This window comes from Strigops habroptila, chromosome 1, assembly GCF_004027225.2.
Source record: "Strigops habroptila isolate Jane chromosome 1, bStrHab1.2.pri, whole genome shotgun sequence".
NCBI lineage: Eukaryota > Metazoa > Chordata > Aves > Psittaciformes > Psittacidae > Strigops > Strigops habroptila.
Genome location: NC_044277.2, coordinates 39,283,000 through 39,298,194, shown reverse-complemented (window position 1 = coordinate 39,298,194; position 15,195 = coordinate 39,283,000). Strand labels below are relative to the sequence as shown.

The 15,195-nt window shown below is 43.3% G+C and overlaps 1 protein-coding gene across 1 annotated transcript; it reads right to left on the bottom strand.

The window, feature by feature from the left end:
• Positions 1-1,890: 1,890 nt before the first annotated feature.
• On the bottom strand, positions 1,891-13,994 carry LOC115607236 (epidermal retinol dehydrogenase 2-like). Its single transcript, XM_030484315.1, has 7 exons — positions 13,779-13,994; positions 10,663-11,006; positions 7,402-7,533; positions 6,348-6,447; positions 5,062-5,206; positions 3,786-3,911; positions 1,891-3,238 (listed from the first exon to the last, which is right to left on the bottom strand). Exons 2-7 carry the CDS (start codon positions 10,981-10,983, stop codon positions 3,145-3,147), a joined length of 918 nt encoding a protein of 305 aa, XP_030340175.1. The 5' UTR covers positions 10,984-11,006; positions 13,779-13,994; the 3' UTR covers positions 1,891-3,144.
• Positions 13,995-15,195: the final 1,201 nt, after the last annotated feature.

The following is a 15,195-nucleotide window of genomic DNA, read 5'->3' as shown; positions in this document are numbered from 1 at the left end:
ATTCCTTGATTGTGAAATGACTCTTTTAAGTGCTCTCTCCCCTTTGAAGGGAATCTGAAAACCTGATCTACTTTATATGGAAAGAGTTACAATCCCATACAAATTAAAATCAAAGACACTTTGGTTTCTTAATTATCTGAATGCTAAGGACGAACCATAATCTTTAAAATGTTAATATAAATATTATTGCAGAAAAAATTATCCGTATAAAGCATGAGTGAAGGCACTTAGGCATTTCATCAGCAATGTAAATGAACAAAAAGTCGAGAAAGCCTTATAGCTGTCTTCCAAGTGCTCGGCTCAGAAGCAAGGTTGGAAACAGATTTCTGCCTGTTCCTGCGCGTGGATGTAATTTCTACAAGCAAGCTCTACTTGCTGCAAGTATTTAATTTTTTGTGAAATTAACTTGGTCTTCATTTTTTGTAGGGAGTTGTAACATGTAGGGAGATTTCACCTGGATACCTCATCATTTTACTCTCATTCTCTGTTACCGACTGGCTCAATAGCAGAGTGTGGAAATGATGTACTTCCTGAAGGAAACACTTCGAACAAGCACCTCACCTGGCTGTTCTGCAGATTTTATTTATTTCCTCCTGGATACACACCCTTTACAGATGGGATTACTTGGAACTGACAGCTCTCTCTTAAATTGCTAGAAGCTTCCCAAAAAACAGGTATGCTATTTTGCAATAACTGTAGCATGACTTGAATCAGTTTTGGAATTTCTTAACTGTGCATGGTGTATTGTATGATCACGCTCCAGGGTCAACCATTATCATGCCAGAAACATGCAGACAGAGCAGTAAGTAAAGTGTATTTTCTAGAATGAGTATAGAGAAGACCCTCCAAGTTAGCTCTCACCCAGAATTCCCACTTCTGAGCAGTAATCACTGAGGACTGCATGCCTAACAGATTCCTCAGCTACCACATCTCTTTCTGCATTAATGTCCAAGCAAGCTGCTTTTACAGTGATATACTTACTATAGGTGATGCAGATTCCTCCCCAGGGTGACTGTGCCATCACCTAGGTTTCACAGGCACATTCATGGCATGAAGTTTATAGTGCCAACAGGCAAAGCCTCTTTTTGCTATTGCTGAGGTATTGGCCAACAGTGCTGTAGCTGCTGCTCATGTTCTGGCTCTGTTGATTCTTCTTCCCGTGCCAGAGGCCGGGACGCTGTCACTAGACCTCAAGGCACAAAGAGGATGGAGAATCAGAATATGCCAGAGCCTCTCTTAGGGCTCTGCTTCTCCTGCGTCTTTTCTGTAGTTCTTCCCTCCTGGGCAGAGAGGCTGGGAGACTCTCCCAATACAAGTCCTGCAGAACCACATCTCCTTAGGTAGATGAGTTATTCACCACCTTGGATAAGGATGACATCTCTCAACAGAGCTGTACCAATAATCAAGGTTTGTTTTGATCAAGCAGTAACTACCCAGCAGACCCAACACCAGAAGGCACCTTGGCACATAGCCCATGCCTTTGTCATACCTTTTTCTTGTACATGTGTGTTCCAAGTATGAGAACATTCTTATTTCTACTGTGAATATCGCTGAGGGCAAGAGAAGGTATGAAGGTTTATTCCACCCCTCTGTCCCAGACAAAGCTATGTTTTCCTCAGGTATATGCTATCTTCACACCATCAGGCTGTGAGCTTGGTGGCTTTGGCAGCAGAAAAAAGAACTGTTAAGATGGAGACACCGGGGACTACAGGAAAGTGTGTTATACAGTGAGGGGACGAAAGCCACTACCTGTAATGCTCCCCCGCCTCTTGAAGTGATCCTCATAAGTCTCACCAAAGACACAGTAGTTCTGCATTCCTCTAGACTACCTGGTAGCTGTGGATCCAAACCTGACTGTCACAGCAAAGAAAAACTCAGTCAGAGAAGCTATTATTTTCTTAAAAGATTTATTTTAGAAGGCTTAGGGTTTTGGATAGCTGCTTAGTGAGGCACACAGTCCACACAGGTGTCTTCAGAGCATCAAGTGCCCCTAGCAAAGTTACCAGAAAAGAGGAATCTGCTTGGTTCCTTCGTAAAATAAGATCAGACCACTATGAAGACCAGCTTCCAAGCCGCTGCCTAGTGCTCTTCAGATCAATTTCCAAATTCATAAATTTATTTACGTAATAGAGCCTGTATCTCAGCTGCTACTTTTCTGTTGTTGTTTTCCTTCCCACTCTTGCTCAGAGGATCAAGTTAAGTGTCAAGAAAAATTACATTCTTTGTGCTTTGAAGCATTACAGGATAGTAAAATTTCTGCTACCACAGGAATATGAACTCACATGGAAAAGAAACATAACAGGCAACAAAATATCATGTTCTGCACTGTCTTTGAATCACTGTATCGGCAATTGTCAAACCAATGCAGCCACTCCAGTCAAATTTGGAACCCAGTCATTTTTTTTAGAGACTATTTGAAGTTTCAAGCAATGGTAAAGCTCTTGTGTGGGAGCTGCATGATGTGCTTCATGCTGTCAGACATGATGCTGTCACAACTGAGATGCTCTGCCATTTCATGTGTCATCTTCTTGTTACGGTTTCACAGCAATCCCTCTGTGAGTCCCAAGATCACCACCTCCAAAAATTGATATATTTCACTGGTTTTGCACCAACACAGCACATTTTTCATTTCATAAAACTTCCATTTGTATAGATTCAAGTATTTTGTTCCAGGAAGCTCTTGAATTCCTCAGCTTACCCAGGGAATGGTAATGACACCAGCAGTACAGCCCCTCCTCACGGTTCAGTGAATGATAGTGAGAAGTCAGGTCCATGAGAGGCTTTCCTGGCTCCCTGCCAAATAAATGTGGTTTCTCAGTCCCTTCTCCCCCAGAAGGGCCAAATATTAGTTTGTGATGCAGGATGATGTTTAAGGCATTACAGACAGAACTGAAAGGACTAATTTCAGTTAACGTCTTTCCACAATGAGGTGAAAAAAAAAAACCCAGTACACTGAATTAAAAACAAATAGTTTGAGTGAAAGCTATTGATTAAGAACCAATTAAAAAACAATCTTCTTAAAACCTGTTACTAATGAGAGGTGAGGATCCTTCAGTTCACAGCTGCTAGAGAAACAGTCCTTTCCCACCACCACCTTTAGCAAGGTCCACTTTAGAGTTGCTGGTCTCTGAATTTTGTGCTTTTTCAGTCCTTCTTCGCTCGACCTTTGAAGCCATCCATGACATGGAGGGTTCCAAAATACTCCATAAGGAGAACAGAAGCTTTCACTGGTAGGATGCTGTAAGGTAGGGGAGTTAAAGAGGAGAAAGAACACAAAACCAAACCAAAACAGACATTAGCAGAGTTGTCCAGTTTTATCACAGAATTGGTTTTCCTGGCAAACAGTAGCAAAGACACTATACTCTCTAGAACATACTACCAGTGGTCCTCTCAAAATATCCATTACACTCCCTTGGCAGCCTGAGTTATTAGGCAGATCAATTTCCCAGTCTGGCTTGCAACAGTCAGAAGTGCTCTAATGCTAGAGCAAGACACCAGATATGCAGTTACTGAGGAGCAGGCCCAATCTCTACAGCCCACAATAAAACTACAGCAAATGGAGTCAGCAGGTCACAGTTAAGACATTTCTGTCACTGTTCTGTGGTCCAAGGGTAGACTGAACCCCTAGAGATGAAAAAAAATAAAAAGAGAACTCCAGAAATGTTGGTGTGCATTTTCATTAAGTTCTGCCCAAGTGGAAGCCTAGTTCGCACTTTTAGTCAAGTATATAGCTAAAACATCCCTGGGCAGGAAAGAGAGAGAGGAAAAGGAGAGGCATAACTTACTTTTTCAAAGCAAAAAAGAAATAAAGAACACGTGGTAGCAGCAATACTTCTTGGTCCCGTCGAACAGCAGTGATTATCTTCTCAGCCACATACTCGGGCTCCAGATTGGGAAGCAGATGTGGCCACCTGGAAGAGAACGCATTTCTTACTGTAACAAATTGCTTTGAATTCACATTTTACTCAAAAGAAGTCTCCATTTTGCAGTTGGTCAACTAAAAGAAGAAATAAATACCACAAGTCCTATGAACAATAGAACCTTCATTATGTTAGAGAGTGAGTGGCTGTCGTGGTTTAAGCCCAGCTGGTAACTCGGAACCACGCAGCCGCTCGCTCACTCCCCGCCTTCTTCCTGCCCCCGCTCCCGCAGGGATGGGGAGGAGAATCAAAAGAATGTAACTCCCACAGGTTGAGATAAGAGCAGTCCCACAACTAGAGTATAATACAAAACCACTGCTGCTACCACCAATGATAATAATGATAAGGGAAATAACAAGGGGAGAGGATACAATTGCTCACCACCCGCCGTCCGATACCCAGCCCGACCCGAGCAGTGATCTGGGCCTTCCGGGTAACTCCCCCCAGCTTATATACTGGGCATGACGTGCTGTGGTATGGAATACCCCTTTGGCTAGTTTGGGTCAGGTGTCCTGTCTCTGCTTCCTCCCGGCTTCCCCTCCTCCCTGGCAAAGCATGAGACTGAGAAAGTCCTTGGTTGGAATAAACATTACTTAGCAACAACTAAAAACATCGGTGTTATCAGCACAGTTCCCAGACTAAAGTCAAAAACACAGCACTGCACCAGCTACTAAGAAGGAGAAAAATGACTGCTACAGCTGAACCCAGGACAGCGGCCATTGTTACTTTCCCTTTGTATGATCTCTCATAACACCAGCAGTCCTCATATTAAGACACAATAGGCTTTTATTCAGCTCCTTAAACTCTATTATTATACAAGCATACTAGCAAAGCTATGCCACTGTTTTCAGGAGGCGAATGGGGGTTTAGAAAACAGAAAGGACAGCTGGAGCATTTGGCTTCTGCAGAGGAAAGGACACCAACTAAGTTTCATGTTTCAGCTTACATGGATATCAAAGTACCAAGGGCTTTGCCATTTGGGTTGCCCACTCACTGGATAAGCACTGTTAACACCCACCTGAGGCCCTAAAAATAACACAAGCAGAGAAAAGCCTAGCTCATTAATTTCATAAAGAGATAGGAGTATGCAATATGCTAAGCATGCAAGTTGCACTAAAAAACCTCACAAGAGTTTACTCACTTAGGGCTACAGCCATCAAACATCCCTGTGTTTATGAAGTAAGGACACACAATTGTGGTTTTAACACCAGTCCTTCCCAGTCGTCTCATCTCTAGATTAACTGACTCCGCAAAACCAATAGCTGCAAATTTACTTGCACAGTAATCTGTAAAATGAATAAAACATTGCAGTTAAACATTTTCATCTACTAATTAAACTTTACCAAGCAGGTTCTGTGAGTCCTACCACTGAACACATACACAGGAGTGGTAGCACGACAGAGCACAGGAAGAAAACTATGTTCTAGCAAGTAAACTATCTTGCCACAGATTGGTGTTTGTTTTTTTTAACAGTATCAACAGCAGCACTATACTACAGAAATTATATATACACAGGACCTGCAGGGAATTGCTGTCCAATAATAAAACACAACAGAGTAGGAACTGTTTTCAGGATTAGGTTACAAATGAAATTTGCCTTTGATGTGATTCACTCCTTTACTTTCCCCCTCCTAAGTTAACTGTTGTTCTAGACTGACTGGCAAACAAAGGGTTTCTCATCACAACCCAGCAAATCACCTTTCCACTCTCTACTGAACAATAGCAAATGAAATGATCTTTTCATACCAGACCTTATCTTTGAATTCATGCGCTAGCTTCTTATGCAGCAAACTCAAGCTTTCAAGACTCTCTAATGTGGGTTCAACTTGAAACTCAATTTGTCTTCATTATCCGTGCCTTGAAGCTACATTTGTTTTACTGCTATGTCACCTTATTTTGTTTTCCTTCCCCTTTGCATACATTTTTCAAAATGCCTTCTGAGTTTGCCCTAATCTCACCACTTTCTTTCCATCATTGTGTGGGCTGTCTTGAATGAATAGCTGAGACAGAGAATGCAAAATGAGATATCACACCTCTGCACCACACCTGGATTTTAGTAGTTCTTTGAATCAAGGAAACCTGTGCAGGGCTCTGCTTAGTTTGGGAACATGCTTGCCAAAACCAAACCACCAAATGGCCTCTTCCAAATACCTGCAGGTTAACTTTAGCACCACTGAAGTTCTCAGTTGCCAAAGCTCTACATGGCTCCTTGGCAGAAAACCCTATTTCACAGCCCTGCTGAGTACCTGGAAAACTCTTTTGAAAGGAATGGCCTACTTAAGGTCAGCTAGTTTGAAAGTCTGACCATTTGCTTTACCTATATACAAAGACCCAGAAACTCAAAATTAGGATTTATTTTTGTGAGTGCTGATAGCAGAGTTTAAATCAAACTAATTGTCTAGATGAACAATAGCTTTAATACAGCACCTGAAAGAAGATTGACTCCAGTCAGTCCCGCTGAACTTGCAATACTAACCAAGTGTCCATGGTTAGAGGCTATCATTGCTGGGAGGAAGGCTTTGTAAGTCTGCAACAGAAGTCAGGGTTGCAATGAAACATGTTACTAAGTAAGATATGTGCTATAATATTTTGAAGGTGTTGTTTATAAAGAAATTCTCCCTACAGTTTAAATAAGGGGGAACGAGTTTGTTGTTTGAACTCTAACCTTCAGCTACCAAGCTGGGACTTTCCAGGCCCCACCAGTACCACTTTCTCCTCAACACCATAGACAGATGGTAACTTGCTGAAAGCTAAACATACAGCTTCAGCTAGTTGCTAAATTTCAGCCTAAAGCTCAGCACTGCAATGTTTCAAATGGAATTAAGTGTTCACTGTGAATTTGTGAAATGGCAAAAACTTGAATTTCACTTCTTCCTTCTATTAAATGAATGTTTGGGATTAAATTTATGCAGAAACTGAAGCATGTTCTAATATCTCCTTTGCAATTATTTATGATAGGAACACCATATAGATGACCTGCCTTCCCTGGAAGAAAAAGCACATTAAGTTACTCATTTTGGACAAAAGCCCCACTTAAGAGCATTGCCTGAACACGTGGTATTTCTTACTGAAACTATTATAACCACAAAGCAACTAGAACACTAACAGAACTGAACATTTCTCTGTTAGCAGAGCAGCAACTTTTAGGCTGAGCCTCCTTCATGTCAATTAATTTTGAGATTATAACATATGACTAACTTCAGAATTCAGCAGATGGTAAACTTCAATTCTTAGGAGCATTTCTAAATATGAAGCATTTTTGCTTCCATCTACCTATCGCAGAAGTTCCCAAAGGATCCATTCTTCCACTCTTATTTTACAGACTTCCAGACATAGAAAGTAATTCCTCATATCATTTCTGATTGAAGTTACAAGGATCTGTATATCCTTGCATATTTCCTTCAATTCCAAAAGGCAAAATTAATACTGAAAACACGTTAAACCAATATTTTAGTATGTATATACAAAGTACAGGTATTACCCAGAAGTGTGCCATTATGTTCACTTCCATGGTTTTTTCCACAAGTGAATCTGGAGAATCGATAAATCTCTTCCCAGTTACAATACCAGCATTGTTGACTACGATGCTGACATCGCCAACTTCTTTTTTAACCTAAAACAAAAAGCCTCGAGATATCATGAAATAAATACAAAAGATGCCTTCTAAGTTTTACATATGAAAACATAAGAAATAAAAACATAGCACGTATCAACTGAGTTGAACTTCTTATGCTTGTTACAGATCCAAATGCCTCAGGTTCTTGCATGTTCCCACCCGATGTCTTTTTAGAGCTGAGCTTACAACTGGACTTTGTTTGGAGGTATGAAGCCCAACAGCTCCACACAGGCTTCTGCTTTCAGCAGCTCCGATTCTTGCTGTGACTATTCCAGACAAGTTTCTGCTGCAGAGAGTTTAACTAACACAACAAGTATTTTGCTACAGTAAACCATCTTAAAACCAATGGGCAATTCTGTTTGTAGGGCCATTGTTGCGCCATGTGGTAAGGCACAGTACACAGATCCTCATGTGAGTTCACCAGGATTAGGTACATCAAATATACATGAGGGCTGCAATATCTAAACCTTCACTTGCGAGGTTCCTTGCGTTATATTCAAATCCTCTTGTGTTTTCCACAGAGCAACTTGAGCACAGAAAAAGTGCTGCCATACACCTTGAAGGTTGAAGCCAGCTTGCACAGCACTTGAGTCTTTTGATGACAGTTGAGACAGTCAGCCCAGGCTTCCTCACTCTGCTTTCAGGCAAAGTACAGGAGACCTTTACTGAGCCTCTTCCCTAGCTGCTAGGAGAGGTGAGCTTTCCAAAACTCTAAACCTCCCCATTTGTGCAGCACAGGAAAGTATGTTCCAGCTGATCTTGTCAAACATCTTTTTCAGGTATAAACACTATTTCCTGTTTGTTTCTGCATTTATATTTATGCTTCTATATTGAAGTTTAGTAGCGAGCAATTACCGCAATTCCCAAAGAGCATCCCAAAACAGCTTTGTAAGAACCACAAACCCCTCCATAACTGCCTACAAGAGGTGGAAGAAAGCACTGGGTGTTTTATAGGCAGCACAAAATACCACAAGGAAATGTGCTTCTACTGTTGTTCCTCTGCACAGGAAAGGATTCTCAGAAAACAGGAAAACTGGCTGCAAGCTGTCATCTTGACTAAGCAGCAAGAAAAAACAATGGATAAGCAAAAAAGATAATATGCAGGAGATCCTGGAAGTAAATGTGAACACAGATGCCATTTTGCAACATAATGAGGAAAAGACTACTGTTTCTTCAAAAGTAGGAGGATCAAAACACCCAGAGTTACTCCCTCTTTCAAAGCTCTAAATTCTTTGAAGTTTAGCTGAAGTTAAGGGAGGGAGGGGTGGGTCAGAGAAGGCCACATTCCTTTTGGGGTTGGGTACTTCTGGAACAGGGATATTAGAAATAAATTTCTTGACAGCCAAAAGCTGTCATTCATTCTGGTGGTACAGGAAAGGAACAAGGACACCACATGTGCAGGGCTTTTTGGTCTTCTTCCTAGTGGAATGACTCTTTCCAGGTCTCTGTGTGGCTGATGAAGTACCAGAAGCAGGTATTTAAGGTACACATACATTCTCTATTGGCTTTGAGACTGTTTTATTAGGCACAAAGTTTTCAACCATATCCTGCCCTGCCTGCATGAATTTAGTTCACTATAGTCTTGCAAAACTCCAAGTCATTGTGTGAAGCTGAATCATCAGGGTGCGGGGGAAACAAAACCTGGAACCACGCTGCCTCATCTTGCAAAGCCTGACACTGAACACTACGATCCAAAGTCTACTGCCCTGCATTAAATGAACAGTGGCACCAAGCACTAATACTAGAGTCTTGTTGTCAGCTAACAACATAGGAAAGTTGTCAGTATGATTCTGCATCAGTTGTCAGTCGAACATGACATTTCTGAAATAACAGTAGTAGAGTCTTTTTTTCTGTGTGGCTCAGCAGGAGGATTATTAGTGGATTAGCTGTTAGTGAACAGCTGACAGAAGATTATAAGTGAGGAATCGTGCACCAAGACCCTCTTACCACTTCTTTGCTCCTGTCTGCCTCTGGTTTTATTATCCCTTACCTGTGTCACGTACATAGCTACACCCTCTTCTTTTTATATTTGGCTAGAGTGGCCCTTGAGTGCTGAAAACTGAAGGTTAGTTTCCACTTTCTTCATTCCAGCATCCCTCACACTGGAATATACCCTCCTCCTCCCCTGCTCCCAGCTGAGTGGGAAGCACAGCTGCAGGCCTGCGGTGAGACATGCACAACTGTGCCACAGGGACAGCAGATGTGCAACTCAGCAGGTGTAATGAAGATGCACCATGAAAGGTGATCAGCATTACCAGGATTACAAAAACAACAGTACCACCCTCTAACCAGCTTCAAGTCATGCACAAGCTTCCCTTATCAAGAAGTTTGTTCTAGTCATTTTTGCACAGATAGAAAAATGCAGAAGGCTAAAGCTTCTTAAGCAGCACCAAAAGAGGAACACTATTGCAGCCAACAGATGTTCCTGAAGACAGCTGAATCTTTACTGTTTTTTCAAGAATTTGTCCTCAGGCAAACACTCACTGTGGAAACTTCCCAGTCCAACACTTAAGTTTAGCAACGTCTTAAGCAAATGAATACAGGTTATTATAATGGAAACTGTTAAGCAATTTTAGCTTCTGGCAGTCCTACTAGTCTGCCCAAAATATCTAACCACGTGCTATATTTACAAAGCTCTTCAGAAAGGAAAGCAAGAAGTATTTAAGGCTTTGAGATGCACTTATTAAAACTGATAAAGTGAGTCTGCAAACATCTATTCATGGCCATGGAATTATCTGAAAATTGCCAAAGCAGTTAATCCTTTTTACAAAATGGTCTTTAGGGTTTACTTTTGGTAAAAGCCTGCCAGCACTTGAAACACTGCTTTAGCTTCAATAAATCGATTTTCTGCACTTCACCAGTAAGCTCTTGCTCAGTAATTGAATGAATGAGAAGCTGCCCAGTTGAAATGAGCTACTGAAAAAGAGAACCAGCTCTTTTCATTTTTAAAGGAGCAAAGGTACACAAGTCAACTCTAAAAAACAGTATTATTGAAATAGGTAGCATGTGAAGTACATTCTGAATCAATTAACTTTGATCTCTTGCTTTGAGGTCACTAAAACTTACCATACATACACGCATGCACTCATCTTAGAATAGTGTCAAAGCCACAAATATGATACTTACCTGATCGGCTACTCTGTAGACATCCTGCCTGCTGCTACAGTCACAGACATAACAGTGTACTCTCACTGCTCCATTTTCTTTGACCAGTTTACTTGTCTCCTTAAGCCCCTCTTGATTAATGTCCCAGAGAACCACTGTGGCTCCGAGGCTGGCAAACTTTAAGGATAGGAGTCTCCCAATGCCACTTCCTGCTCCTGTGATTAATACTATTTCACCACTAACACTCTTCTTCCGTTTAGGCACAATTGAGAACAGTAGTGACTCCAGCAAGTAATAGACAAGTAGTCCAATGACTTTGAGTGTTTCCAGGAAGAAGTTCATCTTGAGACTATTTCTTCAGATACCTGATAAAAGAAAGTGGTTTTCAGACAGGTTAAGCCATAAAAAAAAAAAAAAAAAGCAAACATCGGTATTTCAAAATGCATTTTCAGATCCATTCTACATATTTCCTGTAGTCTGCTTCTGAGTGTTGTTTCAAAAAACTATATAGGTTTACACCTGCACATCTGACCATTTGTCCTTCCTGTATCACCTCCAGGTTGCTCCTACTGTCCTCCAGAACACAGCACATGGTTGATTTAATATTTGGCAGAGGCAGGAAACGCCTGTCTTCATCTGCTTCAGAAATTCCCCACTCCTCACGTCATGGGTTTCCATCTCTGCTCTGACAGGATGTGGACTCAAAATAGCGATAGCTGCGCCTTGAACATCTTAAGCAAGAAATTCATGTCAATTACAAATCAAACACTACGGCTTGATCAAGAAATGTCAGAGCTCACAAGCTAGTAATTCAGGTCAGGAAAAATTCTCCTTTTAGGACCATGGCATTTTTGCTTTGTAGGCACTCCTTGTAATTAAGAAATCATATGCAGACCAAGTCACAGTCTCAACCCTGCTGATAAACTGCCAGCATAGGGAGCTTCAGAACATAATATGCTTAAAAACCTCCAAACCACACCTGGCTGTCACTATTTGCTTACAAGCTACCAGTACTACTATTATTGAGGGGATCCCACTTTTAAACTGAACAGTGTTTTGTTTAGGGACACACTGCAAAGCTGTTGAGTTTCTTCTCTTCACCTCCCTGCATTAAGCAAACGTCATGGGCTTGAATCATACCATCTCAGGTGTGTGTTAACTTCACAGTCTGTACTCATCACAGTAACATTTATACCAAGCAGGCATTTAAGTCCTTGAAAGAATGCTATTTATTTCTCAGTATATGAATGCTATCGTTAAAGCAGGTTTTAATCGTTGACTAACTGTGGATTAATATCTTCCTTTTCAGCTAAAGGTAGAGCACACTGGGACTTACACTTCAACCTTTAGCACTGCATTCCTAGTTTCATCACATCTCTTAGTTAACATTGCTATCTATGTGTATAGGTAATCATGTCTGACAAGTGCCAAAGAGATAAGTTACTTAGATTTCTGCTACTCTGAGCAAAGTTCATGAAATTCAGCATGTGGACGGACATATGCGCGTTATCATGAGTCTCTGGTTTTATACATGGGAAGCAAGGCCAGTCCCGAAAAGGGATAGGCAACTGCTGGAACAGAGCAAGTTATTTCAGATTTTTCTGTCAAAAACATTAGGACATCACAAAAACATTCCAATAACAGAAAAGCATTCACCAAAACCTTGGTGGCTAGGGATACAAGTTCTTTCTGAAGAAGAGGAGCCACAGGGTAAGCGTTTTTTTTCTATTCTTTGTTCCCTTTATTAAAAGGGACAAAAGGTGTGCAGAGGCAGTAACACCAGTAAGAAATGGAAGAAATATCAAAACAGCACAGGACTATTTTTCTAGAGCTAATACTGACATTTCCTGTAGTAGGCTCTCATAGCACTGCTACAGATATAAACAAAACCAGAGTTGTACAGGAAAAGGGTTATTAAATTTCACATGCATCAAGAAACCTGCAAGTTTTTGGAAACAGAGTTCTCTGCCAGACCTAAATCAGAAGCAACAAATAAAGAGTTGCTGAATTTAACTAGATTACACTAACTTAACACACTCTGAAAGGAGATTGGTATCTCTGGAATAGATAAGAATGTTACAGTTAATCCCTATGGAAAACCAAGGGAGGCAATTGCCTTCAAAGTATAACACACAATTTGACCTACGCCCAGTTTAGAAGTTGTGTCAGTAATTTATCAAGCATAATAATAATGTATTAGGCTTGCATAGGGCAGAGGCTCATTAAATCTTAGAGAAGTACTGACTTTCTTTTAGAGGAATAGAGTTGGTTCAGGCATACAGACCACAGGGGACTTTGTCAGATCTCCCACTCTGCATCCTTCAACGAGATGTTTAACTCCCACTGACACATCTCTTGCCTAACCCAGCTTTGACTGGGCCAAGAGCCTTCCATCCTCACTGCATTAGCACTGCTAATTACACAGCTACTGTAACCGAGCATATCCATAGACAATTACATTAGCCAAGACACTTGGCTGATTTTGGCACCTCAACTAGAGCAAGCAGGGATCTGTTTACAGGTGAATTAACAAAGGGTACCTTCAGCACACATAAGATGTCAGATCCCTTCTGATGTTTTTTAATATGCTACACCCACACAGACATAAGTGCACAGGGCTTTTATATTGTAGTGAAGCATCTGAGGATTTACAACAGCTTATCAAACAGATTTCTTTTCAAGCACAGATAACTTTGCCAGGACAGACTTCCTAGCACGTGTGCTAATACTTACAGCCGAGAGGCTCTTGCATACTCTCAAGTGCTCAGGAAACACAAGGGCAGCATTAAGGCTGGCACCTGAACCACACAACACTTCTGCTAGCCAAAGGGATTAAAGGTTGTTCACGCAGTCACGCAAACCTGAGTGGAGGCTGGCAAGCGTGAATTTACTCACTGCATCTGCAGAGTTGGGTCTCCCCAGAACCATAGTGGTCCGGTGGCCAGGATGCCATAGTACCACCCTCACCACCCGCAAGACGCTGGACAGCCTTACTCTCGTTCGGCACACCTCCTCCGCTAACCGCATTGACACCACCAAACCCTAAACCGCACGGGCAGCTCGGAGCAGCGGTGACCCGCTCTCAGGCCCGGGACCCCCGTTCCCCACCTCCCCAGCACCGGGACGGCCGCGGGTACCTCTGCCTGGGGGGCTGAAGGACAGAAAGGGCACCCCGCCTGCCTGGCGCGACGCAGTGCCGTGCAGCGCAGCGCTGGCAGCCCCAGCACGGGTGCGAGACTGCAGGAGCAGGAAACAGGCAGCACCGTGGTTCCAGATGGGGGGGGGGCTGCCCAGCCTTTATGCCGCCCGCCCGCCCCGGCGCGGGGCTGACCGGAAGCCCCGGGGCGGGGCGGAGGAGAAGGGCGACGCGCTCCCGGCGACGGGAATGTGAGTTGGGAGCAGGCGCTCCGCTGCCCGTGCTCTGCCCGGCGCCGGGAAGGGGAGCTGCGGTCTGCGCGGTGGTCGGGGCGCTCAGCCCCCTCGGCTCCTCGCTGAGGCAAGGGCCGGGCGAAAGGCGCAAGGACGGAGCAGCTTCTTGGGCGGGGCTTCTCGGGGCAGCTCCTTCCACTTTCTGTTTAAACATAGCACTATTTATAACGTGCTTTTGATTTTCACGAGGGAAGAAATAGCTCCTGTTGGAGAGGTGATCGCTGGGGGCAGGCGAGTTTCGTGTGGTTGATCTAGATGGGTGTTGGGCTGGTGCAGGAACGAGCCTCGCTGTGCGGCGGGGGGCGCAGGGAAACGTGTGCGGCGGATGGAAAAGTGGCACTGAGCGAGCAGCGGGCACGACTGTAGCCTCGGAGGAAGTTTGGAGGAACCGGTTTGGCAGTACCGGACTACGGGAAGTATAGAATTTAGGGAAGCCCGTGTGAAGAAGTCGCTATGCTTTGTGTGCTTGTCGCTCCGTGCAAGGAGATCTGCACCCCAGGGTATGTTTTGGGCATGAAGAGATTACCTGGCCATGTGAAGCCTTGCTGCACGGAAGGGGTTTCACCAGGGCAAATGTGGCCCTTCCAGGGTGTGCCCTTTCCAGGGAGTGAATGAGACTTGGGCTTGCGAAATGTGTTGTAGCTATAGTCAAGAGTACGAAGTCTTGAGTTCTGCTGCGGCTGTATCGCCCCGCACCATGATATCATCAATGTACTGCAGGTGCTCCGGAGCTTCCCTCTGTTCCAGTGCAGTCTGGATTGGTCCACGGCAGATGGTAGGGCTGTGTTTCCACCCCTGGGGCAGTCGGTTCCAAGTGTACTGGACGCCCCTCCAAATAAAAACGAACTGTGGCCTGCATTCTGCTGCCAAAGGGATTGACAAAAACGCATTGGCAGTATCAATTGTGGCATACCACTTGGCTGGCTTTGACTCCAGTTCATATTGAAGTTCTAGCATGTCTGGTACGGCAGCACTCAATGGTGGTGTGACTTCATTCAGGCCACGATAGTCTACTGTTAGACTCCACTCTCTTACTGGCCATATGGGGCTATTAAAGGGTGAGCGGGTCCTGCTGATCACTCCTTGGCTCTCCAATTGATGGATCAGTTTACAGATGGGAACTGG